The sequence below is a fragment of the Agelaius phoeniceus genome, chromosome 4 (assembly GCF_051311805.1).
Source record: "Agelaius phoeniceus isolate bAgePho1 chromosome 4, bAgePho1.hap1, whole genome shotgun sequence".
Classification (NCBI taxonomy): Eukaryota; Metazoa; Chordata; class Aves; order Passeriformes; family Icteridae; genus Agelaius; species Agelaius phoeniceus.
Window position 1 is genome coordinate 18,369,448 of NC_135268.1, and position 27,968 is coordinate 18,397,415.

The following is a 27,968-nucleotide window of genomic DNA, read 5'->3' on the forward strand; positions in this document are numbered from 1 at the left end:
AGCGGCGGCCGGGGCGGAGCGGGCGGCCCGGGGCCACCATTGGCTGTCGCTATGCGGTCCCCGCGGCCGCCCCCCGCCCGTCCCCGTCGCGGTGCGGGGCGCAGCCGGCGGCGCGGCGGCTCCATGGAGGCAGCGGCGGCAGCAACAGATGCGGAGGTGGCGGCGCGGCCCGGCCGCCCGTAGCCGCTGCTGGGAGCGCCGCCGGCCCTGCCCAGCGCCCGGCCGGAGCGATGGCCGCGCCCCGGAGGGCGACCGGCGGCGAGGCGGGCGAGGCGGGCGAGGCGGGCACGGCGGGCCCTGGAGGGCAGGCCATCGTCTGGCGCAACGTGGTGCTGATGGGGCTGCTGCACCTGGGCGCCGTGTACGCGCTCAGCCTGGTGCCGCGGGCGCACATCCTCACCCTGCTCTGGGGTGAGTGCCGGGCTGCGCCACAGGTGGGGCGGGGGGCGGCGGGCGCCTCTCGGTTTCCCCGGGTCCGTGCCCTGTTTGTGGCTTTTGTTCCCGAGCCCCCCCCCGGCCGCTCCCGGGATGCCAGCGCCGCGCCGGGCCCTCGGTTGCTGTAGAAACAGGAGGCGCTCTGCCTCCGGTTACGTTTATCAGGTTTTTTTTAGTTAAAAAAGCCCAGTCGAGCGCTGGTGTTTCGGTGTAAAGGTCTGAGGGAGGACGCGCTGGCCGTCCCCTTGCTGTTTCACCGTGTTACTTTCTGAACACCCGCGGGTGTCTGCTCCCGTTTGGAGTAGAAAATCAGCTCCTCGTTTGTTTCTTGAGGAAGGTGATAAATTTTCATTAGGGAAGATGTGAAAGTCGAGTAAGTGCTGTAAGGTGCTGGCACAGACACGATAAGCCAGGCTGTGCTTTCTGAGGGGAGATGGCTTGCGGCGTCTGTCCTGCTCGCCGTGAAAAGCCAAGGCTTCGGTTTGGGGAAGGGAATATGAAATACAGCTTCTTTTTTTCCATCCTGTGGTGGTGAGCTCCTATTTTCTCCACAGAAGAATGGTGCCGGGGAAAAAATGCTACATAGAAGCACTGCAGTATTGTGCGAGGCTTGTCAGGGTTTGTGAGACCAAATAGATGGTGAATGTCAGCATCACTGTTCAGCAGGCAGAACCGTGTATTGATTCATATGAATCTCGGTGGCCAAGAGGGTAAAAACTTGAGTGCTGCTTACATCTGATGCAATTTCTTGGATAAATACCCTACTTTGAGGTAAGTGGAGGATGTAACAGCCTGGGATTCTTTTATACAGAGGAAAGAAGGGTCTCTGCTGCAGGAACTCACAGACATGGAATTTGGGTTGTTAGGCTGCCATCGTTACTGTCGAGGTGACTCTTCAGAAGCCCCAGCTAAATGCTTTAGAAGTCAGGCTTATTCCTTCTGTTTGGAGAAGTCCTAAATCTCTTTTTCACGGGTTCAGCTTTTGATATTCAGTCTTAAACCCCCAGAGATTGCCACCATTGCTGCTTGCAGTTGGGAAATTAATCTTTCCCTCAGTTACCATCCTCAGTTTCTGGGTCTCTGGAGGGTACCTGCATTTGACTGGCAGCCTGGTTTGCACAATCCCCCCCCGGCTTGCTCATGACCAGAAGAGGTTTGTGGGGTGGTTGTGTTTTGCATAGTTTCCTTCTGCAAGCACTACTCCTCTCGCCTCCCTATTCCTGGTTGTGTTCAGGCTGATTTCATAGTTTATCTTGGCCACAGCTGGGCGATCAGGGAGACCAGGAGAGCCTGTGGGAGCTGTGTGGCTGGAATGCACAGCCTGTGGTCTGCTTTCAACCCTTTTAGGTCCTGTTGTGTGCAGGCAGGTGGGCTTGCTTTTTCTGTTTTGCCTTTCCAAGAAGACAATTTGAAATCATCTCTGATTTCACTGTGCTTAATTACAAAAATCCCTCTGAGGCTGGAGGCAAAGGATGGAATTACCAATTCAGCCCTCCATCCTCCGAGGTATTTTTTCCTGGTGGAGATTAAACAGACACTACATAATAAACAGTTCTCAACGACTTTGCAGCTTAATGCCTTTACTTCTGAAAGCTAGAGCCTCTCGTTTCTTGACATAATTATTTTTAACAGCCACCCTAGAGCAGACCACAGAGTTTTTATGGGAGTTTGGTGGGTGGTTTTTACAGGGGCTCCACAGCAGGGAGTGAGAGCGCTGGCTCCAGCTGTCCTGGACACTGCGTGCCACTCTCACATCTGGCTGCTGCCACCTCAGAGGTGCTGAGCAACGTGAAAATACACACTCTCCTGCAGAATATGTCAGACAAATTAGCTTGCTGTCACACTGGTGACCTGTTTCTGAGATCCCTCTGAGCCACTCAGGGCAGATCAAAAAGGGTGGCTGTTGCAGAAGTTGACAAACCCACCTCGCTTAGGTGTCAATCAGAGGTGTCCCTTGCCCTCCCCAGTTCTCCACATCTCCCTCCCTGTGCAGATCCCTATGAGACTGCCTTTCTGTGGGCGCTGGCTGCCAGCCAGCCTTCGGAGCAGGGCTGGCACGCTGGCAAACTTGGATGGCGGTATGGGAGTAGTGTCAGGTAGTGCAGGGATGTGTGTACGCTGAAGGGTGCAGATGGAGGAGCTGCAGCCTTCCATGCATCCCTCTGAGGTTTTCTTTCTCTTCCCAAGCTTTCCTGGCACTCAGGAAGCTTCCCAGTGATCCTGTGCATTGCTCTGCTCCGTGTTCCCCACCATTGCTCCCCCATGGATAAGCTGCAGGAACAAGTGTTCTGGGAGTGGGATGTCAGTGCTGGCTGTGACCTCCGTGGTGTCTGGCAGGAAGCCACAGCTTCCCATGACTCACCACTGCCTGCTTGGCGTTTTACCTTCTCCTCCCCCAAGATATCCACCTCCCATTGTGTTCTCCCCTGAGGGAGGCCAGGTACAAACCCTCCCTCTTGCTTTCCTCCTTCCCTTCCCACCCCCGGAGGGAGGCAGCTGCTGCAGCACTGATGGCAAAGTGGAGCTGAAATGCCACTGTGCCACCTAGAAAACAGCTGCTCAGGCCAAGCTGCCTGCTTGGCAGGGCTCATTTCCATTGGTAATTTATTGACATTTGTCCAGCTGTACATAATAGACAATGGGAGAGCGCTGCCAAGGAAGGCTCAGCTGGTTGTTTACCCTGGATTATCTGTGCTCCTCTGTTCCTGCTGCCTCCCGCACCAGCACCCTGAGGCCCGTGCTGCAGCTTCCCACACCCCACGTGGAGCTGGGGCTGCACCAGGGATCCCAAACAGCACTCTGGGTGCTGCAGAACTGGGGATGTGGATTGCTGCAGAACCGGGAATTGGGTTATCTTTCAAGGGACGTACAGATAAGCTGGTTGAAACACAGGCTTTCAGGGCCATCCCAATGTCTCTGTGGAATTTGATTTCAGTCCAAGCTGAACAACAACAATGAAATTACTCATGTCAGAATTTTCCATGAGCTGGGAGCTGCCTTGACCCGAGAGGCAGCAGATGGTGTGTGCAAGGCATCGAGCAGCCCCGGGCTGTGCCCGTGGGACAGCCATGGAACCTGCTGAGTGGATGTGGAATGTCCCCTGCTGCGCAGCCTGGGCTCACTGGGAGCTCCCTTGCCTTGCTCTTTGCCAGCCTGACTTGTGGTTTGGTGTGGGGGTGAGTGGAGAAGACCCTGCTGCCTTCTCCCTGGTGCTCAGCACCACGGGGGTTTGAAGGGGAGGCATCACCATCCTCCCAGGAGGAACTGAGCAGAGTGAGAGCAGCTCACTGCTGGTGGGGCTGTTGGGCCAAGCATGCGGATTTTCCAGAAGGGAATTTGTGCAAAGGGATGCTTGTGGCCACAGATGGGGCTGTGGCTCACTGATGTCCTCTTTTGGGCTGGCCATGCTGCACCACCTTCCAGAGGTCACCTATGACAATAACAAGCCATTAAATGATGCTTCTTATCCAGGACCCTCCTTGCTCCAGCCAGCTCCACCCTGTGGCAGTTCCAGTGAGTTTTATCTGTTTGATTTAGGAAAGCAAACTAAAAAACTCTGAAATCCTTGTACAGAGGGAAGTACCAGCATGTTTCACTGCAGGGCCCAATGCTGACAGCTGCTCACAGTTTCTTTTGGTGGGCTCATGGTCATTTCTTAAAGACTCCATCTGGAGGATCACGTGATTGTCTTGGATTTTGTTTGGAAAAAGGTTCTTTTTATTCTTTGCAGAGGGCTTGGGAGGAAGCACTTGAAGTAGCCAAATTAATTTTAGGAAATACAGCTGCTGCACAGGAGATTAAGCTGTTTACCTGCTTTAAAACCTTTCATTTCAGGCTGCTGAAACACCTTTAAAAACCTGCACAAGCATGGCCACCCAGAAATCCCAAATCACCTGGATGTGTTTGGCAGAGCTGCATGAGGGAGGAGTGGATGTCACACCCTGCTGTGCCTTGCCAGAGCCTGGGCTTGGGGAGGAGGATAGCCTTGCCCTAATGGTGCTCCTGTGGGAAGGGAGGCTTGTTGCCGTTGTTTTAGCAGCGTTTAGGAGATGTTTAGTGCTCCTGAGAGCTCCAGATTGTTCATGTTCAGCCATGGTGAGCCCTTTGCCATGCTTATCCTCAGCTTTCCCCCCATGCACAAGTGCTGGGAGCACAGACAGAGCAGCAGTGCTGCCCAGCTGCACCCCTGCTGAGATGCAAGCTGCTCCAGGCAAGAGTCTGGATCCCACCTGGGATGCCTGGATCCCTTCAAGGAAGGAGATTAAAGCAATTGTAGTCTCAGCACTTGGGGTTATCACCTCTTTCTCAGGCTGCTGCTGGGCAGCACGCCTGTGTAACGAGGCACAGGTTGCTGTTGTGCACTGCAGATGCAAGTTTTATTGGTCCTGCATGATTCCAGAGTCTTGGATATTCTTGAGTGCCACCTGCTGGCTTTCTGGTTATTAACTGGCTTTAATGCTAAACCATTCCTATGCAGGGCCAGACATCTGTAAATAAAAAAATCCTAGCCCCAGGGAAGTTCCCCTTGGTAGCGCTGTGGATGAAGGAGAGTGCAAATATTGTCTCTGTTTCACACCCAGAGAAACAGAGACATTTGATGGAAACTTCTCTGTCACTCCTGCTACCACTCTTGAGGGTGTTTATGCTCCCCTGTGGCCTGAACAGTGGTTGTGCTCAGGTGATTTCTGTAGGTGAGGCTTTGGGTCAGAAATAGGGAACAAATGCATATATCTTGGATACTTGGTGGGAATGGCTTAATGAACAGAAGGACCTTTTTTCACCTTGATCCCCATGGTGATCTCCTGCTTGCTGGCTCCCAGAACAGTCCCAGCCACGAGCAGAGAGCAGCTCTGGGCGGTTTCTGTGGAATACTGGAGGCTGGCCTTGTTGTCCATCAGCCCCCAGCTCCACCATGCTTTCAGCAGTTCAAGACAGCAGCTGCTCCACTAGATGATGAGTGGAGAAGAGGTGGAGCATCCAAATGTTAATTGCATTCCTGAGGTGCACATCTGCCCAGGGGAATAGCCCTGCTTGTCTCCAGAGAGGTTTTGGACTGACTTTTCCTCCCCTGGCCCATTTGAAAGTGTATTTATACAGCTGTCACTCTGAATAGCCAAATTCTTGGCTTCTTCCTTCCCTCCTGGCATCAAGAGCTGAACTCCCATCATCTCTGAAAAGAACAAAGTATTTTCTCAAACAGTGTTTCTCTCTTTAAAAATGGCATGAGCCCCAAATCTGGGGGTGGCTGTAACACCTCTGGAAATTGTCTGAGCTCTATGTCCATGGTAAAACTGGGAACACACCCTCACATAGTGCACAGATAGAACAGCATCACAGAATCACTTGGGTTGGAAAAGGCCTCTAAGATCATCAAAAACAATCATTAGCCTACACTGCCAAGTCCACAACTAAACCACGTCCCTAAGTGCCACAACTGCACGTCTTTTGAATCCACCCAGGGATGGAGACTACACCACTTCCCTGGGCAGCCTGTTCATGGGATAGGTATGGATGGATACAGTCACAGAGTGTTCCTGGGTCTGTTCCAGCATCCTGCTCTGAGGTGATCTCCTGCTGAGGACACTCCTGCCTGTTGGATGTTTTCCCTTCCCCAGTGTTCACTCCTCTCTTGTTTAAGTGTTGCTGGAGGTGGTTCATTAGGGCCTTGTCTGTCAGTGTTCAGCTGTAAGTATATGGTTTTGTTCCTTATCCTGGTTTCCTCCCCAGTGCATTGCTGGTGTTCCTGTGTTGTTTCCCTCTGTCCTGTGTGCTGCACGTCATGTGGGCACTGTGAGCACAGGGATGGGGAGAAAATTCCATGTGTGTGCTGAGCCCTGGATGTGTGTAATGGTCCATTGTGGTGGATTCACAGGGGTCCTAGGACGAGAGAAGAGATGAGGATCTGACTCCATGTTTCAGAAGGCTTATTTATTATTTTATGATATATATTATATTAAAACTAAACTAAAAGAATAGAAGAAAGGATTTAATCAGAAGGCTTGCAAGCAAAGGAAAAAGAATGGAATGATAACAAAATCTTGTGACTGACCACACAGTCCGAGCCAGCTGACTGTGATTGACCATTAATTAGAAACAACCACATGAGACCAATCACAGATCCACCTGTTGCATTCCACAGCAGCAGATAATTATTGCTTACATTTTGTTCCTGAGGCCTCTCAGCTTCTCAGGAGAAAAAAATCCTAGCAAAAGCATTTTTCATAAAATGTGTCTGTGACAGTCCTTTGGTCCTGTTGCTCTCAGGAATGGGTTCAGGGCACTCCTGAGGAATTCCTACATGGGAATGTAGGAACGTAGTGGGAATGGATGAGTGAGCAGTAAAACTGTGTGTGCTTGATATTGGGATGTTCACCCAGCACAAAGCACTGCTGGGCTGCTCTGACCAGCCAAGCCACAAGAACCTCAAGCACTTTTTCCCTTTGATCTGTGTGATGAGGACAGAGATGACAGCTGGATCCAGCAAAGGTACTGAAAATCCCTGTCTGAATTTGGCAGGATTGTTGGCATCTGGGCTTGATATTGTGGGCTTGGGAGAGGCATCCCTGTGAAGCAGCCCCTTGAAGGGAAGGTTTGTGGCACCCCCAGAGCTGGCTCTGGCAAACACAAAAGCTCAGCCAAAGGCCACAAAAGCATAAAGTGCCTTATTTAGCCATGGTCCTCCAGTCCCTGAGCTGGTGCAGGCTGCTCTGGGGAGTCATCAAGGATTTCTGGCTCTAGTTTTTTATCTTTGGTTCTATGTGCAGGTGGGGATGGCAGAATAGAGACTCTGAGGAATTTCAGTGGATGAGTCAGGATGGACTTGTCTGCAGGAGAAGTCTCAAGGGGCTTACTGCACTGAATTTAGTGTGGTTCCTCATCTCTGCCACTCCACCTACCCTCCCTGCAGTCACAGCTGCACTTGTAACTAACACCGATGTTAGAATTGAAGCCAAGCAATGTCTTGTAATCAGATTTTATTTTTACCATGTAGGCTAACAATAAAATGTGCTGCCCCAGTGGAGAGTGAAACATTAACAATTACTGTGCTAAGTAAAGCAAAGCTGATGTGAAACAGAGGGGAAGGCTGTTTGTGATGCTGGCATGGGGAATCGTGTGCCTGCCATCCCTCTTGGTCCTCAACAGCAGGGGATGGGGATTTCTGGAGGATCTTTCTCAAGACATTTTAGGACAGTGGTGTCTCAGATGATATTCTGAGTGCTCGAGCTCACTGGAGGAGCAGAGCTGGGCTGGGGCACTGCTGGAGGGACACAGTGAGGAGTCACTGGGGCAGTGTGGGGAGCAATCACCTGGTGAGTGCCCCCAGGGAGCATCATCCTGCCCACACACAAGGTCTCCTCCTCTGCCTAGGCACCATCCTCCAACCTGACAGCTCTGGCTAACTGACCTGTTGGGTGCAGGGGGCTTGTGCTTTCTAATTTTGATGAGATTTAGCACTTGCAGCCCAGCTCTGAGGCTAAAACTGCCAGGAGGGAAAGTTGGAAGAGACCATTGTTTGCAACAGGTTTTGCTCTGAGCTCTGTTTGGTTTTGGAAGGGGGAGGAAGAGGTACAGCAGCTGATAGCATACAAGTGGAGCAGACACAAAACAGCTAGGCAAGGTGCAGTGATACAGAAGGAAACATCATCTGGACTGTGAAGTCCTGGGAAGTCAAACCCATCAGATCTCTGCTTTGGTGGTCACAGGGAGGGCACTGGGTCAGAGCAGGGCATTCCCCTGTCAGGTACCTGGTTCTGCACAGGGTCAGCTTTGGCTTTTTCCCTTTTTGGACAGGGATGTTAAGCAATAACTAAGCAGTAACTAAAGCTTCTTCCTCAGGGCAGAGCTGCCTGCTGAACGCAAGGCTCTGGGGTGCTGTGCTAATGGCTTAACCATGCTATTTTTTTACTCTGTCCCTGAAAAAAAGAGGTAAAATTGGCATTTATTCTGCCTTGGCAGAATTTATAGAGCACTTAAAACCCACCAGAGCCCGAGTCAGTGTGCGGATTGAGGACAGCAGTGAGGTCACTAGGAGAGGAGTGAAATCTGCCCCTGGTTTTGTGATGACGCAGGACTCAGCTGAGCTGAGACAGGCTACACATAAGCATCAAAAATTTCAGAGAAGCCAAAGTATCTTCCAGCCTTCTCTTTTGATCTAAAAATATATGCAAGCTGTTCGACATCTTAAGGCAATCTTCAGCTGCTGATGAGTTCAGGGAATCTGTATTTCCTTCCTAGGGGAGTTCTGGCATTGGCTGGAATAATTGCTGTCAGCCACGATTTCCATTGCTCTATTGGCTCTATTTGTGTCACATTGGCTGCAGCTGTCAATATGAACATTTCTGCTATTCCAACTGGAATAAAGTCTTTTGTATACTCAGCCAAAAGTGCTGGCTCTGGGGAATGCTCCTGAAAATGCATACGCAGGCATGTGCATCCAGGCAGAGGCAGCCTGGATTTCATGGGCTGGTGGTGGCAGGGCCAAGGGGATGTGATAGATGGCTTCTCCTGGAGCTCCACCACGGTACAGAGGGCCAGCAGCAGGGCATCATCAGAAATCATCTCCTGTGCAGCTCTGAAACTCCGCTTCCCCTTTGCCTTTGATGTGCTTCCTCTTATCTCTGTCTCTCTTGGCTCAATTTAGAGTAGCTCAGAGGATGTGTAGATCTAATTTTAGATGAAACTTTCTGGCCTGGGATTTTGCATGTTTGCTCTCCACAGGGAAGCACAGCTCCCCGTGAGAGCTGGCATGACCTGTATGGTGGGCGGCCCAGGGAATTGGTGCTGCTGCATGCCAGTGCTTTTTAATTCTCATTTGCTCACTTGAATCCAGCCCAAGGAGCTTTGGATGCCAGCCTTGGATAGTTAGCAGGGCTCAGTGAGCAGAGGCTTGGCTAGCAGAGCAGTGTTTCCATCCCGAGACCCCAGGGCCAGAGCACTAATTCAGCATTGCTTCTTGGCAGCAATTTAGGGACTACTGTGAAAATTTCTTCCTCCTTAATAAATGTAGTTCCAGGTCAGGAAATAAGGGTTTTTTTAGTAGGATGCTGCAAGTTAAATGATATCTTACTGCTGCCTGGTGTCTCTTTGCTGTGGAGGAAGAGATCTCCAAGGTTTCCTTGGAGTTTAGCAGCACAGATCTGTACTGGGGTCTTGATATCTAATCTGCATCTAAGAATGCTGCATGGTGACCCTGGCCCTGCCACTGCTGCAGTGTGTGACATCAACCAGCATTTTTAACTGAGCTGTTTGGAAAGACTGCTGCCCTGATTTGGGGTAGGAAAACTTTCCATTCTGAGGGCAGACATGGCATTTTAAGAAAGTGTATCCCCAAACTCGACATTATCTAATGAAAACATAAAAGAGCATACGAGACACCATAAAATTGACGGCTGCATTTCTGGTCTGAGCCCTGATGTTGAATCAGAAGAGAATCTTCTACCTCTGTGTGTGTAGTGAAGTGGAGGATCTCTTAGGAGTTCAGAAGAGACCAGGCATGGTGCAGCTGCTGAAATGGGTGGCAGTGCTGCCCTGAATTTCAGAGGGAATGAAGTTAGGCATCACTCAGCACCACTGGAAGTACTTTCCCTGGTTTGGTGGTATTAGTCCTAAATCTGCCACTGAATAACAGCAAAACCCGAGTGAGGAGGAGAAGGCAGATACAGGATATGCAGATGTAATTTAATTTTTAGAAAGGAAAAAATCACCACTGGAAGTTACAGGAGTGTTCCACATTTATGGCAGTCAGTCAGCTTTGCATGTTTGTGCTTGAGCAACTTGCTGTTTGTATGTCTCATGCAGTTCTTGCAGCATAATGGAAGATTTTGGGTTTGACTCATTTGGTTAGTAAAATTTCCTAACAAGCAATTTTTATCTGATTGAATAAGCACAGGATGCTAGTGTAGAAGCAGACAAAAGTTTCATGTCCATTCCTGTAATTTTTAATCCTCAAATATTTTTTTTAAATACAAATGAGTCAAGTTTTGTTATCCTTTTACATACATACAGGGGAGAAAAATGGCCTGTGCTAAGATGAAAATTTCTCAGCAGCTTGCTTGAGACTTTGCTGGCTACTGTGGAGAGAGAATTTCCACCAAATGGTGTCATGTCACAAGATGTCTCCATCATGAACAGCATTTTAAGGTCAGCTGTCTCCAGCTGCCCTCTTGTTGAAGAGGTAACAGATGTCTACAGGTGAAGCACGGCCCTCGCATTCATTAATTTTAATTCCCCAAGCAAAAGATGTGCTTCCTTTGTCATTAGTGTGATTAGAACTCACATCTGAGGAAATTACTCCCTCCTGTATCCAGGGGATCTTGCCTGCTGATCCTTGAACTGCTGGAGACACAGAGTGTGTTTGTAAAAATGTATAAGCCTTTTCTGAATGTGACTTCAGGCTGGGCCTGGGAATGTGTCAGACCTTCTAGGCTGAACAGTGTTGGGAGTGTCCTGACCCAGCAGTGGGACCTCCATCAGAGCAGAGTGCTGTGTGCTTCTGAAACATCCCCAAAAAGATGGCAGTAGAAGAGCTAAGGTTTTTCCAAAGTAGCACTTGGAGTGTGCAGACACTGCTGAAGGAGCAGCTCCCTCAGCACAAAATAATGCTGTGGGTTGGTTGTAAGCAGGCCTTTGCATCAGGGGGTTGGCAGCAGCCAGCACAGGAGCAAATGGGGCTGATGTCCTCAGAACAAGACATCAAACCAAGGCCCTGACCCTTGGTGGCTGTCCTGACCCAAGGTCTGTCACCCTCCTGGTCAGAGCAAGTGTGATAACAATTCTGGGACAGCCTCCAGTAATTACTTGCCTTGGTAATTACTCCTCACGTACTCTCTGTGCAGAATGTCATATCTTGAAGTCCACACCACTTGAAGTGTGCAGGCAGTGTTAGTGCAACAATAGCTGGCCTGTGTTGTCTTTTTCTTTTTTCCTTTTCAATTAGTGTTTTAATTCTTCTTTAATTCAGTCTCCACTGCATAGCAACTCCCCTTAACCTGTCAGAAGAACATATGTGGCTAGGTGAGCCACTGCTCTGATCTCACAAGGCCTGCCATCTCTCTTGTTTAAAGGAGTGAGCACTTTCCCCCACATCTTTTTCCCCATTGTTGGTACTGGAGAGACTGGGAATGTCTTCCCAACTTGCTGGCATTGATGTAGTACACCCCAATCCTGGCTGATGTAAGATGTGTCGTCACTTGACTTAAAACCAAGTCTGCTCCAGGACCAGAAAACAGTTTCTTACATGCTATGACATGCAAACAGGCTCAAAGCTTCACAGCAGCTGCCTGGTCCCAAAGTGTGTTCAGAAAATAGGGCTGTGATGGGCTCTGTGTGTGGAACATTTCACAGAGAGCAAAGTGTGAGGATGGGGGCTCTCCAGGCATGTGCCAGGCTCAGAGTGGTCACTTTGCTGTGGTTGTTCAAGTCCCTGTGAAGGGATTGGGAGCCACATGTGAGAGGGGTGCCTGCAGTGAGTCTGTCAAGGGCTGATTCCCTTCCCTGCTCCAGCCCTGCTGTCCCTCCTGTCCCTGCCATCCACACACAGGGATCAGAGCCACTGGTGTGAGCTGGTGCCAGGCTCTGTGTGCTGCCACCCCATGGGAACAGCTCTGTGACATTATTGTGCATTTTAAAGATGGTTTGTGTCTTGACAGTAGTGCTATTGTGAACATGCAGTCGATTCTGTTTCACTGCTCCTGTTTTCCTGTCTGATGTATGGTCCCTCTGAGATAATTGTGATTTGCTCCATCTAACTGGGTTGTGTTTGACACTGGTAACGTGGGGATAGTTGCTATCCCACAGTGTCTCCTTGTCATCTGTGCTGAACAAGGATGGCAGTCATCTCCTCGCTTTCAGGAGCAAGAATTGTCTGTTCAGATATGCAGAGTGAACCCAGTGTTTGCTGAGCATCTTCTTTTGGTTGATTTGGTTTTTTTTTAATAATGAGATAAAAGTAAAAATCAATCTGTAATGTGCTGGATTCACAAACAATAAATACATATCTTTCTAATGTGGTCCCAGGTTTCAGAAACAGAAGTTCTAATTTTGATATTTAGCATAAAACAGAATTGAAATTTTCAGGGGGTTGAGACCTGCTCCAATTTAAGCAACCACTAAGATCAGAGGATGATTTCCTGATGCCTGTAAAGTAGATACAGGCTGTGGCAACATCTCCCCATATCTTCATAGGAAGCCATTTCATAGGATACTGAGATTTTCGGAAGAGTTTGGCATTGGGCTTAGTAAAACTTTTCCAGAAATCCAGCTATGGGCATAATGAGTTGTTCTGGAAAAGGTGGCTCAAATGTTTGATGTTGATTTGCCATCCATTTTTAAATTATTTAGCTGGTGTAGTTTTCATTGCTTCTGTCTGACAGTGAGATGATACCTCTGTGCCTGCTGTTCAAAATCGCACTGATGTCGTGCTGCCTTATCATATGGCCCACTGGGAATATTTTATGTACTGTTGGTGATCTTCCTTTCAGGCTCCTGCTTCCCCAAGCTTCTCATCCTCCTCACAGATCCCTGTCTCCAATTACTGCTCCCCAAACTACATTACTTGCTTTGTCTTTACTGTGAGCCTTTCTGTCCCTCTTTCTGCATGGATCCTTCTGTGTTTTTTTAGCTCTCTCACTGCTGCTCCAAATATAGCATCATCCACTGTTGTAATTAGTATGCTGTTTGCCTTTGTTTCAGGTCATTAATAAGAATGTTGAATACAAATCTTCTGCCTATTGATTCTGGCATGTTCCCATAAATAGCAGCTGTGCACAGGCAGTGTGTTGGAAGCCTAGCAACCCTCCAGCTCCCTGCCTGCACGGCACCTTAACCTCGTGTGTCTTGTCTCTCTTGCATCCTCTCCCTGTCCCCGTGCTCTGGGTCTCTCTTTTGTCCTTTGCACAGGTTTACCTGCTGTTTTCTCTTCCCTCTCTTCCTCCTTGTTCCCTCTTTGAAGTGGTTCTCCCTCTGCTCCAGTTCTGAATTGTTTTGCTTATGCTGTGCTCTGTCAAGTGAGCTGATTGGAAATGCTCCTGTCTAGTCCTTAGCAGAACATGCAGAGGACACATCTGGCTATTTTACCATTTTCCTCTTTGTATGTTAGGTATCCCACTAAATTAAAAAGAAGTATAACATTATTTGTTTGAATTCCCAGTTGTTAATTGGTACTTTTCTTGTGGCTTCATTTTTTCCCCTTTTTTCTGCCATAAATATTATTTACTTTTTATTACTTGGGAAACCTGATTAGCTACATTTCTGAGAGGGTGTTTTCAGTATAAGGAGGAATTGCTATTAACTGGCTGCTTTGCTCCACATTGCAATCCTTCTGTGTTTCACTGACATGTTCACACCCTACACACACTCCTATCCCCAAAAATGGGACAGGAAGCAAGCAGAATCTTCTCATACAGATACTGTAGCTGTGCATTATTAATATATAATCAAATGGTTGGTAGTCTGATTTTTGGTTTGAGATCCTAATTTATTCTGCAAAGGAGAGCTTGAGACCTGTTCCTTACATGGCAAATATTTGTCATCTTGGCTATTTATACATTGGGTCAAATATTATTTTTGGGCACCTTAATTGCTGTAAGAATCACAAAACTTGCTATCACCAAGCAGTGCATTTGTCTGACAGGATTTTTTTTCTGCTCTGACATTGAACCTCCTGAGTAATTTTGTTTGTTTGTTTCTGGGGATGTTTCAGCCCTCGGGATTTATATTGGGAAGATTCCTGCTCTTGTGATTCCTCCTCTGCAAAGCCAAAAAATAGGCATGGTGCGTGGGTATGAGCCCCAGCTGTTCCCTTGATCATTTGAGCACTGCAGGAGTGGGCTGGGGCTAGCAAGTCCCTGGGGGGCTGGAAAGGGCCAGAGAGGCTTCTTGTCCCTGGTTGTGTTCAGTGCAGATATTCCATGTGGTCTGTTACCTACCACACAGCCTCCTTCTTACACAGGACAGAGAAGGGAGGTGAAATCAACCCTAATGGCACATGTCTCACTTTACCCATTTATCTTTCATTCTTGTTTTAAGCAATCATTCATGATGGATGGGTGCCCTTGAGAAGCACTTGCTCAATTAAATGATTGTTGCTGTGAAGCAGGAGAAAAGCCCCCTTGTGCTTTAAAGGAAGCAAAGAAACTGCTGAAGATGGGAGATTTCAGCCCATGACTAGCAGGAGGTTAAAGTCATAAAGCCCACAGAAAATATGTTCTTGTAGTGATTCAGGACTCTAACCTTAATATTTTTATGTAAGCTGGATAATGTCAGTATTCTGTGTGTCACAGATCTGTTCCCACAATTACAGTCATTTGAGTGATTTGGAAGGCTTTATTTAGTGATGTTTCTGCACAGCTCAACATCACACACAGCAAATGGTAGGATAGGTTTTTCCCTAATTTCATAGAAGTCCCAAGTCCTTGCTCTAACAAGGCATATGCAAGAACTGCAACTCTGCAGTGGAGACTGGAATGTGAGGAGTTGTGATGCCAGCATTTTTACTCCTCTGAGAGTAATCTGTAGATTCAGCAGTGTCTATAGATAATATGCAGAGAGAATGCATGATTTTAGTTCATTTCTGTAACTCTCTTCAGGTAAGTAGAAATTTTAATTTCATTATAGACTTCAAAGGACTCAGCATAACTGCACAAATGAGCCTTTTCTAGGAGTACCATGAGCACTCAGCCTGCTGAAAATCAGAATTGTCTCTTCGGTGATGGCACCCAAAGCAGGTTTTGGAGAGGCATCCTCTTTACTGGGACCATTCTGACTCCAGCTGCATCTTGTGAGAAAGGCTTTGGTTTGCTGTACAGGAGATGACAGGGATTTTGGCCATACACATAATGGCAAGCAGTTTGGGTAAATCTGTTTTTGATGGATCCACCAGCAGAGTGGAAAAAGTCCATTTGCTTCTTCAGTCTGCAGGGTGACAATCAACATGAAATATGGTTGCTGTTATTTTCCCAAATATCTTTCCATTCTATTTTCTCTCAGACGCTGCAATTTCAAGCACTGTGAGCTGGGAGTTGATAGAGGGACACAGTAGACACACACCTACATATACATTTGTTTTCTTTTTGCAAAGACAAATCTTTTACCAGGAAAAGCAGACTGTGAATTCCTGTCAAGCCACTGCCTGTCTAACAGGGTTCCCTGGTGGACAGAGTCTTGTGCAGACACAAGTACAAAACCCATTTTTGGGGATCTCATTTTCCCTATTTGTTCTGGTATTTGAAATAGGCTGTTTTAAGCAAAACATGTCTGTGTGTGTAGGGTGGCATGGATCCTTGGCTAAACAACACATTTCTGCAGATGGTATAAATTGATTTGAAATTGTCCTGGAATATTCTTTAATGTTTGAATCTGCTCCTGTTTTAATTTTACACTTGCAAAATAAGCCTGTCCTCTTCAGGCAGAGTCTGTGAGGCAGAGGTGGGCTGAGAGCCTCACCTCCTGTCTGCCCAGCCTCGTCTCCTGAGCCACCCTGCAGGCGCTGGCAGGCAGGGCAAGGAGCATCTTCACAGCACAGAGAGCACAAGTGATGTCAGCTGGCCCCGTGGCAGACACTGTGTTTTGGTTTTGTGTCTTTCAGCATATTTCTGTTTCCTGATGACGGCTCTGGGCGTGACAGCGGGCGCGCATCGCCTCTGGAGCCACCGCTCCTACAAAGCCAAGCTGCCTTTGAGGATCTTCCTGGCTGCAGCTAACTCCATGGCTTTCCAGGTGAGCTTGTGTTGCTTGTGCAGATTCTCAGCCTCCAGGCTCTCTCTGCCGTGCAGGGATCCCCTCAGTTTAGAGACAGAAAAAGAAAGAAAAAAAACCTGGCAGAAAGACATTTATTTGCTGTAACACATTCTGCTGGCTCAGGGCATGCAGAGCCCCTCTCACTACCCACGTAACAATGTGCACTAGGCAGACCAGGAGCAATAATTGCATAAGGACCAAGCTGAAGGTGACCAAATCAGAGGCTCAGCACCCCAGCAGCTGAGCTGTGGCACAGGTCAGGCCCCACACTTCACAGGAGACTTTTATAAGACCCAGCTTCATGCAAATGTGTCTGTGTAACCAAGAGTCTGTTCATCCAGGCAGCTGGAGACTGTGCCCAGAAAGGAGAGCAGGCACCCTTCCACAATCTTAATTTATCTCTGTTTTATGCAGCATTTTTCACCAGCCAAATTCAAATATGTTTGTGAAGAAGTGTGTTACTAGCTCTGTACTTGCTGGTAGGCAGTCCTAGACCACAGAAACACTTGTGTAACACCCAGCTGGTTGTAGGAGTTAGCCCTGAACCAGGATCTTCTCAGTGTGAATTTGGTTCCTCCTCTGGCTGGCAAGGATAGAGATAGGAACCTGCACTATAATTAGACTTACCTGTACTAAAATTAAACTTATTGAGCTTGGCTGCCATAACCCCGTGTGGCACGGAGTGCCGTGTATGTCTTGTGCCCTGAGATTTCATCTTTTCCCTTTCAATCTCCTTGGTTGACTTTTTGTTCATTTGCCTTGACAGAGAATGAAAAGAGTCCCTTTATCTATCTCTGTACTTCTCATTTATCATCTTTGATTTTTTCTTTTTTAAGGTGGAAAGAATTAATTCGTTAGCCCTTCTACACATTACAAAGGGCACAATGCTTTTGGCTGAAAATGGAAATGTGTCCATTTTGACTCTAGCCTTTCTTTATTCTGAACCATTTTCCATCTGCTGCTTGGTTCCTTGGAGAGCTTTACAAGCCCTTTGCTCAATGTGTTAAACAACTGTTGGGAGTTTTGAGAAGCCCCTGGTCCTGTCTCCCTGTTACACAGCTGATCTTATCTTCCACAAGCAATTTAAATGAACATGCAGAGCTGTTTTCAGTGAGCCTGCACAGAGGGATTGCATTGCATTCTGCTCCCCTGTTGCCATGGATTTTGCTCTCAGCTGCATTTTGCTCATCACTGCTTTTGTCTGAGGACACTGGGATTCTGAGGCAGGGAAGTACTTCAAAGTACCTTCAAGCCACCTTTGTGCCCTTCATATCAGAAATAAGATGAAAGGCCAAATTACCCACTCTAAATCTGAAGCCTGCTCCTAATTACCATGACATCCATTGCCTGTAAAGGCTGTTTCCACCACCACAAACAGACAGTGAGTGATGAGTTTTCAGGTCCATCTCCTTCACGTTGGCTGTGGGAGGAAGAGGTAGCACTGGAGATGCATACAGCATCCCTGGATGCTAAGTGAGGAGGAAACATTCAGAATTCTTGAAGGGCAGGGGAAGGAAACTACTGTAGAGTTTTAGCTTGATTTGTCTGGGCTGTGGCATGCTGTACCTCCTCTGGAATAGCATCAGATGCAGCCAGTTTTGCCATGTGGGTTTTATTAATGATTGGATCATGCTGAGCTGTGTTTCTTCTCTCCACCTAAAGTGAAGCTCTCATAATTTTGAAAGACTCTTCTTCTTGCTGTCACTTGTCTGTTTCAGACATAGGTAATACCTGGCTTATTGATCTCCCAGCATTTAAGTTCCAGCAGCTCAGCTGGGCTGCGCTGGTGTCATCTCTATGGCACAATCTGTGTTTGTGCTGGACACAGCAGGAGGGGTGGTGTGGAAATCTGTGTCAGCACATGGAGACTGTCACACAGCCCAGGCCACTGGCACATTTCAGTCTGCAGGTTTGTTAAGGGACCTGCTAATGAAACCTCCTGGCTGCATCACTGTCACAGCATGATGCTGTTGCTCTCTGCTTCAGAAGGGATTTGACCCCTGTGTTTACCTGAAACTTGATCAAAAGTGATGTGTTCTTGAAAAATGGTTGCTAATAATATGCTCAGAGCATATTTACACATGCTGTGCTCCAGTTCATGGTGTATTTATTGTCAATAGTGCTGGCCTCAGGCCTTTATTTCCTCTTAGCTTTTGTGGTTTTAATTAGATGCAGTTCAGTTGTTTCACAGCTTCCTAATCCTTTCATCTGGGGAATCATGGTTTTTTTACCAGCTCTGCAGACATTTGCTGTGGCATGAAAAGCCAAGTTAATTTCTCACAGTATCATTGCTTTTCCTGGTTATCTGCTGTCCCACAAACGACTTTATCAAGTGCTCTTGTGACAAACTGATCAATAGTCTCACTTGAAAAATTATTTCTGGTTAAGAAAGAAGACCTTTTCTAAGTGTGCTTCTTGCATAACCCTGTTTTATTTTAAAGTTACTTATGTTGACATTTTCCGGTCATATGGATATTCCCACTAAAGCCACTTGAAGGGGTGTGGAGGTTTTCATTCCTTTTGATTTCTCTGTAGGAAGGTAGAGGTCTCCCCTTGTTCTCACTGAGGACTTGGGTGACTTCCTTTGCTTTTTTGCAGTTTACTTTGTTTTCTCATGCAGTGAGATGGTTAAAGTGCAGCATACTGGAGGACTGGCAAAGGGCTGATCTTTGCTGCTTCCACTCAGTGGCTTAGATGTGTCAGTGCTGCAGAAAAATGTCCCCCTCATCCCAGCCCGCTCCCAGCATCACTGTGTTCACTACATGGCAACAGCAAAGGGCTGAGCATAACTGAAGGCAGTGGAGCTAAGATCTTTCCAGGGCTCTTGCTCCTCACTTGTCCCTGGTGTGCTCTTGCAGGCAGAGAGCATTTTTGCAAAGCTGAAATTGGGTGTTGGAGCCATTTGAGCTGGATTCTCTAGCTGCTCTTTGCAGTTGTTCCCAGAGGCCCCTCAGCGCTTTCTCTTAAACGTTGGTAGCTGAAAGAAAGAACAATGATTATTTCTGCAATGCTTTCAGCACAGGGCTCTTGCCCCACAAAATACAGGTACACACAGTTTCATTATCCTGTGCTTGCTGTGTCCTGGGGTGTATTCAGTGCCCACATGGGTGGTGTCCTATTCTTATTAAGAGACCTTGCAATCAATTTGCTCAGTTCTACTGGGAGCAAACCTGCTGTGGTTGGTGGTTATGGATGCTGTTCCTAAAAATTACCCAGGCCTTTCCTTCTTTGGGTATTTCTGCTTGGGTACCTCCCTGACTGTGCAGAGATGGATCTAGCAACCTCTGCTAAGAACTCTCTGATTAAAGTTCACCCTCCTGTGGATCTGGGCATTAGCTGACATTTCCACATTTTGGTGTTGGTGTTGAGCAATTCATTCATAGATGAGTGTGTGGCCTGAGGTTTGCAAGTGCTGAATGTGCTTACAATGCCCTGCACTAATAACTTAGCACCACTGCAAAAGCCACCAGTTTGGTCCAGTGCATCCAGCCAGGGCATCCTGCAGAGCAAACTGGGAGGCTGAAATCCCTTTGGCTGAGTGAACTCAGAAGGTCTCTTTTTATGGATCCAAGTGTGAAACTGTGGTCCATCCCTTCCTCCCTGCAGTCCCCATGATTCCATTTACGGCCATAAGGCATTTCAGTGTCGTGTTGTTCACCACAGTGGCTGTAGTGATCCACAAGCTCTGTCCCATTTTCAGTGCTGTGTTTGTGCCTGGAGGGCACCAGCTGCAAACAGCTGAGAAAGAGGATGCCAGAACTGAGAGCCCCTGTACAGCAGTCCACTGAAAATAAATACACAAGGTTCCCCATAGCACAGTCTTAAAATAATAGTGTAAACATGGATGTACCCAGTCCCTGCAGCCCATCCTCAAACACCCAGGGCACACTGATGATGGTAACTCCCATCAGTTTTAGTCAATGTGGTTTTCCATGTTGACTAACATGGTTTTAAAACATGGTTTTACCATGGATGATGGTAACTACCATGGTTTTAGTCAACAACCTTTTTTGAGGAGTGTCAGAGAGGGGCTTGCTGCTATTACCATGTGTGGGAGTGTGGTATTTTTGGGGTTACCCAGATGGAGGAGGAACAAATGAATCTGACTCCATGTTCTTAGAAGGCTAATTTATTATTTTATGATACTAGAATATATAAAAGAATGCTATACTATGCTATACTAAAGAATAGAGAAAGGATACTCACAGAAGGCTAAAAGATACTAATGAAAAACTCGTGACTCTTTCTCCAGAGTCCTGACACAGCTGGACCATGACTGGTCACTAAGTTAAAACAATTCACATCTTGGATAAACAATCTCCAACCACATTCCAAAGCAGCAAAGCACAGGAGAAGCTAATCAGATAAGAATTGTTTTCCTTTTTCTCTGAGGCTTCTCAGCTTCCCAGGAGAGAAATCCTGGCCAAGGGATTTTTCCAGAAAATATGACAGTGACATGGGAGGCCTGGAGGTCCTGGCAGTGCCTGCCCCTCTCCTCTGACCCCAGGGTGTTTTTTGTACAGAACGACATCTACGAGTGGAGCCGGGACCACCGCGTGCACCACAAGTACTCGGAGACGGACGCGGACCCGCACAACGCCCGCCGCGGCTTCTTCTTCTCCCACATTGGCTGGCTCTTCATGCGCAAGCACCGCGACGTCATCGAGAAGGGCAGGAAACTGGATTTCACCGACCTGCTCGATGACCCTGTCGTCAGGTTCCAAAGAAAGTAAGTGCCCAGCACTGTGAGGTGGGCGTGGAGAGGTCCTCCCGCCTGGCGGTCTGCTTGTGGCTCATTCCTTGCTTTTGTCTTTCCCTTTTCTTCCCCGAGATATCCCTGCCACCCATGCCTTTCCTCTGGCCCCCACTATTCCCATGACACTTGTTGACTTGTTGACTGTCCTCTGTGGCACAAGCAGTGAGCCCTGTCCTTGTGCCTCTGCTTTCCCAAAAAGCCAGGGCTGGTTATGAAAACAGCTGTGGCAGAAGTTGCTCAGATCTCGGCTTTCTTCTTTGATCACAGGAGCAAACTCTGCAATCATTAATTGCCTTAACACAGAAGTGCACATTTCACTCTGCAAAGTAATTTCTGGCACCCCTGGGCCAGTGCAGGCCAAGTGCCACCTCTCCCAAGACTGCCATTCTGTACAGGATTAATTATCTCCATTGGGAATCAGCACAGTCCTAGCTCAGTTTGCTACACACTCTGTGAGAGCTGGGAATTGAGCAACATCCTTTATGCTCTATGTGAGTACCTGTGTTTTAGGCACAAGAAGACTTTCTGCTTGCAAGCATTTCATCCAGGCGCTTTGGAAAACTGCTTAAGGCCATTTCTGTGTATTTTCTGAGTGAGGGGAGCAGTCAGTTCAGTCTAAAAATTAGAGTTTTCTCTGCTAGCACACAGATTTCTCTAAGGCAGAAAAATTACCCTTATAATGAAAATCTTCCAGGAGTGAGGAATACTTCCCTCCACGTATGGTTGCTTTCACTGGTTCCTCAGTTGGCAGTGCCTTTTTGCAACAGCTCCCTTGCAGTTTGCTGCAGCTCCTCTTGGTTATTTCCTTTTTCACAACAACAGCGTCCCACGAGAAGCAGGCTTTACTGCTTTGGTCATGCTGCAAAGGTTGTCTAGTGAAGAAGTGTGTTTTCTGCAGGAAAGTTGTCTTAGCAAATGCCTTTGCTCTGGATTTGGATTTAGGACTTAGTCCCTTACCCAGAATTTGGGTTTCTCCTTTCTACAAGGTTGCAGTGTTGGGGTTTTTTTTTGACAGCATGGAAAAACTAGCAGGCACTAAGAATCATAATACATCACTAAGAATCATAATAAATCCTTCTTGGCAGGTTTTGTTTTAAGGCTAAATTGTTAGCTTTGCTGAATTTAGTGGTGCTGCTGAGTTATGGACAAGGCACCACTCAGCCAGTTTAAAACCACATCACTTCAGCTGAAATCATAGTAGTGCTCCAGGCACAAAACCTACCCTCTGTGAATCAGGGAGCAATAATCCTGCAGGTAATGTGAGAGAGGAGCTCACAGGTGAAATGTCTCCATGACAAAGTTTTCGTGTGGCGAAAGCAGGGGTGTTCCCCAGGCATGTGTTGAGGCATTGATTTCCCTGCACTCCAGGTAAGGAGGTTTCTCACTCCGAGGTGGATGTTTCAGTCAGAGGAAGGCAATGTACTCTGATACTTGTTCAGATGGGAGATTTCATGTCTTCATCAAAGACCTCGGTCTGGGCTTCTTCCATCTGGCAGGATAGTTTTAATTGCTGCCTGATAAGATGTTCTCATATTTTATTCTGTTTCCCCAGAGTGGTAGAGGCTTTGAACTTTGAAGGAGTTTTCTGGAGTGGAAAGTACTTTTCTCCTCCAGCTCTACTTAAATCCTGGCCTTGAACTGATGAGAGTCGGATAAGGTCAGACTTCTGACCTTATCAGAAGTCAGTCATATGAGTGGGAAATTACTGTTATCTTTGGTGGAGCAAAGAAAGGGAACTTGTTTGCTTGGAGGGCCATAGCTCAGGTAAGTGAGAATTGAGTTCTATGAGAACTGAGGAATGCCCTCTTCACTTTGGCTGGTGTTGCTCTAGAGTTGCAGATCTCCTTCTGGAGCCCAGGTTGTGAGGCACAACCTCCAAACAACAACAAATACATCAAGCAGAGAACTTGCAAGGCAAGAGGTTGATTGATTTCATGCACAAGATGATCAAAACTAGCTCATGTGTTACAGATGAGAAATGTGTTCATGAAAACTTATGTCCTTTCAAAAATACTGCTGATATTAGCATTTTTCCAGCTCTCTGTGGATCTTAATTGGAAGCTGTTTGTTTTTGTCAAATAAAAATGACAGTTCTTCCTATCTGAAAGACTTTCAGGGAATGCAAAGCTTTAATAATTGTTTAATAAATCTGTTTTTCCTCATCCCTTCCAGAAAACTCAACAAAAGCAGGGGTCTATTTTAAACCTTAGGGTGTTTTATAGGGAGATGAACAAGATGGGTCTTATGGACGAACAAGGGGGTTTTCTAGGGGGTCTTAGGGGGATGAGCAAGATGGGTTTTACTTGGCATTCCTTTTGCCCTTGTAACTCGCGCAGGTATTACAAGAGCTCAGTTGTGCTGATGTGCTTTGTGATCCCCACCGTCGTGCCGTGGTACCTGTGGGGCGAGAGCCTGTGGAACGCCTATTTCCTGGCCTCCATCCTGCGGTACACCATCTCCCTGAACGTCACCTGGCTGGTCAACAGCGCCGCCCACATGTACGGCAACCGCCCCTACGACAAGAACATCAACCCCAGGCAGAACACCCTGGTCACCCTGGGAGCCATTGGTGAGTGCTGCAGCCCTGGGCACAGCTCTGCCAGCTCGGGGTGGGTGGTGTCCTGTTGGAACCCAGGACATCCCTCTGGCTGCCCTGGATGGCTCGAGCCCCTGCCAGGGGGCTCAGAGACCTTGGCACAGAGCCCAAGACTCCTGTGCCTTTGATTTTGACCCATGGAAAAAATTTCCAACCTTATATGAGGATCTGCAAGCCACAGAAGTTTAAGTAGAATGGATAGTTAGTTTGTCACAGCGTGAAAAGTAGAATTTTGGGGTTTTTAGAATGGGGGCTCAGGGTCCCAAGATGGAGCAATTTGGGCGTGCCCTGTCCTTCTTTCTCCTTCTTCCTAGCCTCCATCTTCTGGGTGATGGTGGGACTTTTGGATTGGTTTAGGGTAGGAATACACTGTCTAACATAGGTGATAGGTATTGGGAAGTTATGGTAAATAATGTACATGCAGTTTTTAGTATAAAAAGACAATACCGCCCTGAAGGCGGGCAGTGTGCCACTGACCAACCTGCTGAACGGACCTTAGCAGGCCAAGGAAAGAATTTTATAGATAACAGAAAACAAACAACCTTGAAAACCAGAACAGAAGAATCCTGACTCCTTCTTCAGCTGCCAGGCTGGGAAAAGAGACTCTCTAACACATCTCAGGGTCATCTTGACCACAGAGACTCCTGAGAGTGTCCCATCCTCTTTCACCATGGTGGGGACTCTGGGTGCCTGCAGCTGGACACCTCTTGGAGCCAGGGTTTGAAGGAGGCTGTGGAAACCCAGGGCACCAGGAATATTTCTCTGTCTGCTCTGGGGTGCCCTGACCCCCAGGGGAGCACTGACTTTGACCCTCATTCATGGAGAAAGTTTCCTAAACTCCAGAACAGACTAGAATCCACTAGGGTGTGAAGTAGATTGTAGAGAGTAGTGTAGGTGTATCACTTAGGTGGGAAATTTAGGATTTTTAGTATGTAGTGGATGGAAGCAAGATGGAGGGCACAGGGTGTCTTCCTGGGCTTCTTCCTCATGCTTCTTCTTCCTCCTTCTTCATGGGTTTGGATGGCATTTTGTAATTGGGTGGAAAAGTCCGCATTGCAGGCTTATGGGGATCAGTTATTGGGTTAAAAAGGGAAATAATCTAGGTGTCAGTTCTTAATTGGATAGTTTAGCTTTAAAAGACCTTGTACCAAGAGATTATTGGCCATTTTTGCAGTGCTTCTCCAGTGCGCTGAGCCTTGTGTGGACAGCATGAAAAAACTCTAGATAAGATAACAATAAACCAGAACCTGAAGACTGAAAAGATCCAGTGTGTCTCTCTTTCCTGACACAAGACCACTCCAGGACGGTCTCCCCCAACAGGAGAGCCCCTTAGGAGGGCCCAGCCAGAGTCCCAGAAGTCAGGAAATTGGCAACAGGTACCCTGACAGGAGGCTGGAGCTTGTGCATCCTAGAGGAAGGTGCCTGTGTTCTACACTGAAATAATACCATGTGGTCTCTGGGAAGGGAGGTGTTAGCACCCAGCAGCAAGCTCTGCTCAGCAGAAAGTGCAGCAGAAGTGAGGGACCCCACTTCTGACTCAGTTGTGTGTCTCCCCTCTTGAAACACTTCTGGTTTTTTTCCCTGAGCATAAGGTGTGGGACATGCCCCTTCCTACTGGGGAGGAGCACAACCTCCACTAGATGCCAGACTTGGGCAATGGGTGTTGGAGTGTCGTGCCTGAGTGTGTTCCTGTGTTGACAAAAGTGCCAGCCACGTGGTCTTTAAACTCCCTCTGTGTTTTTCAGGTGAGGGTTTCCACAACTACCACCACACCTTCCCGTTTGACTACTCGGCCAGCGAGCTGGGCCTGAAGTTCAACCCCACCACCTGGTTCATTGACTTCATGTTTTGGCTGGGGTTGGTCACTGACCGCAAGCAGGCTCCCAAGGAGATGATCCAGGCTCGCAAGGAAAGGACTGGAGATGGCAGTGCCTGAGAGTGATGCTTGGCTGTGCCGGCGCTGCTGTCCGTCCGCGTGGCTGCCGGGTGTGCGCGCGACCCTGTGCCTGTGGTGGATTTACCTCCGGGTACAATTGAATTCTTCTTTTGTTTCAGATTGGTTGGGCTGAATTAGTTCCCCAGGAACTGATTCAGCCACGGCCTTTTTTTCTTTTTTTTCCTTATTAGCTGTCTTATGTCCGAACTTAAGACTATTAAGTGTAAAAATGTTACATATTATTTAATATTGCAGTTAAGTGGGAGAGACATTTGATTTTAGTCACTGTAGTTCATGTCTGAGATTTGTTGTAATTTGCTTGTTCATGGTAAATGTTGGCAGGTTGAAGGAGCTAACTGTCCTTTCCAAGTGCAGTTAGGGGAGATTTTTGTTCCTACTGCTAATCCAGTAAGGTTTTGGGGTGCATCTTTCGGGGGGATGGGGCAGGGCCCAGTGTGCTGTGTCAGCTGCATACTCCTGGAAAGGACAGTAACACCACTGATGAAAAACAGTGTGTGCAAGGGGGAAAATCACCCTCAGTTTAGTTAGATGTTAGTTTGGAAACCTGCTTTCTTCTTTTTGTTAGCCTTGTTAGCCAGCCCAGTGCACTGCTGTCTTTGCTAAGTATGAAAACCATTTATTGCTGAGCAGGCTTTTGTGTTGAAGATTAGTCTCTATACAGGCCAAAATACCAACTGATGCTATATTGAGATAGTTCCTTTGTTGTCACATATACATTGTAATTGTAAATGTATAGAGCTCAACCATGTCTTAAGCCAAATAAAGCTTCGGTTTCAATGTTTGGAGACCTGAGTCATATTCTAATCAGTCATGGCCATCGATGCATGCATATTTTAGCTCCTTTTGCACAAGAGGCCTCTTAATTTCTTTTTCTGCCTTTGACTAGTGGGTCTTAGAAAACTGACCTTTATCTAAGTCAGAGCCTGTACTAATATTTCAGCTGCATGCAACATCCATTGGTTTCTGAGCAAAATATAAAGACAGTTATGTAGCTTCTGAATTTTAACAGTTGCCTTGCTTAACTAAAAAAAAGAAAAAAAAAAAGAAAAAAAAAGGAAACGATTCTTAAAAAAAAAAGGCATGTGGATTTAATGGGACATATAGCCCTTTGTGTTAGTTGTTAGCCAGTGCAGGAGAGAGGCTTTATACTGTCAGCACTGGAGCACTTTTGAAGATAGAGGGCATGATTTTCATTTATAAAGAATGTCACTGCCTTGCCCCTCGGGGAGGGAGTTCCTGCTTCCCAGACACACAGCCCCACACCCTGGGCAAGGCAGGGATCTCAAGATAACTGAGACTCAGGCCCAGATATTTTCAGGAAAGATGCAAAAGTGGGGAAAAAAATAAAATGGTTTCTTTTTTGTTCTGTTTCTTGTTTTTCAAATGATGCCATATAATATAAAAGAGTTGTCTTTATTCTGTCTTTCATCCAGCAGGTGTTTTAAAAGTGTTATTTTGCCATTAATGATGTGTAAACTCTTGAGTGATTTACAATAAACAGTTATGAGTTAGCCTGGCCACTGTGTTTAATTTTGAAACATCTCCCAAAGCAAAGGTCTTTGTGCATCTCACATCAGAATTACAGCAGTGTCTCGCTTGGCATTTCCAGCTCTGCATTTGGTGCAGCTCAAAATACCTCCCCCCTCAGCATTTCTGAATGTCAGGGGAAGAGGAGGCTGACAAATGGAAGGACACCAAGGGATTTGATTACTTTGGGCTTCCTGGCCAAGCTGATAGAGGGGGAAAAGAAACTGGAAGCTGGCATAATCCTGAAAGGAGACTGTGGCAAGTTCTTGCATGTGAAAATCCTGCTCTAACAGAAAAATACCAGCCCAGTGTGACAACAGGACAGTGCTTTGGCCAAAAATATTAAACATTTTATTTAGATTTTGCTGTAAATTCTCTTTGTTTCTGCTGAGATGGGCCTGAAGGCCCGTGTGTACCTGAAGATGTGTTTGGATGTGCATTCATTCGAAGTCAGAGCCATTTGACAGACAGAGGAATTACACACACACACACACACACACACAGAGTAGGAGATGGGCTTCTGGAGCTGAGAGGCTGCTGACCTGCTGGTTAGAAAGCTAAACTGTTCCTTCCATGGCAAAAATCATAGGGAACCTGCTGCCTTCAAAGTGATGTGTGTAATGGGCTTGGACTTGGGGTGTGAGTGTAGGAGTGAAGCTTGGAAGATGTGCAGATGCCTGATCTCACTGCTGCTCTCATCCTTTCCTTTGTGCAATTTCCTGGCCGCAGAACTACAGGGAATGCACCAACATATACAGCTTCCTGTTGATCTTTATAATTTTTCTTTTGTACTGCTACTGCTTGGACTTCCTTAGGCTCATTCCTGTCTAGTGCCTGCTGTAAGAAGAATAAGGGGCTTTGCTAAGAGGCACTTGCTGTTCTGAAGCTCTCTGAGTACCTGAAATTACAAGGTAATATTCCCCCCACCTTCCCCCAAGGCATAAGACTTCCAAAGCAGCCAC

At 47.2% G+C, this 27,968-nt stretch overlaps 1 protein-coding gene across 1 annotated transcript; it reads left to right on the forward strand.

Annotated features, from left to right (window-relative positions):
- SCD5 (stearoyl-CoA desaturase 5) lies at positions 1-26,990 on the forward strand. The gene is made up of 5 exons (XM_054632872.2): positions 1-411; positions 16,019-16,149; positions 20,694-20,899; positions 23,263-23,495; positions 25,268-26,990. The coding sequence occupies exons 1-5, from the start codon at positions 231-233 to the stop codon at positions 25,456-25,458; spliced, it is 942 nt and encodes a 313-aa protein (XP_054488847.2). The 5' UTR covers positions 1-230; the 3' UTR covers positions 25,459-26,990.
- Positions 26,991-27,968: the final 978 nt, after the last annotated feature.

Excerpts from the sequence above, each read along its gene's own strand:
- SCD5 (XM_054632872.2), top strand. The coding sequence starts at position 231 with ATGGCCGCGCCCCGGAGGGCGACCGGCGGCGAGGCGGGCGAGGCGGGC. Across the intron at positions 16,150-20,693 it reads CTAACTCCATGGCTTTCCAG|AACGACATCTACGAGTGGAG; the intron begins GTGAGCTTGTGT and ends TTTTTTGTACAG. Across the intron at positions 23,496-25,267 it reads GGTCACCCTGGGAGCCATTG|GTGAGGGTTTCCACAACTAC; the intron begins GTGAGTGCTGCA and ends TGTGTTTTTCAG.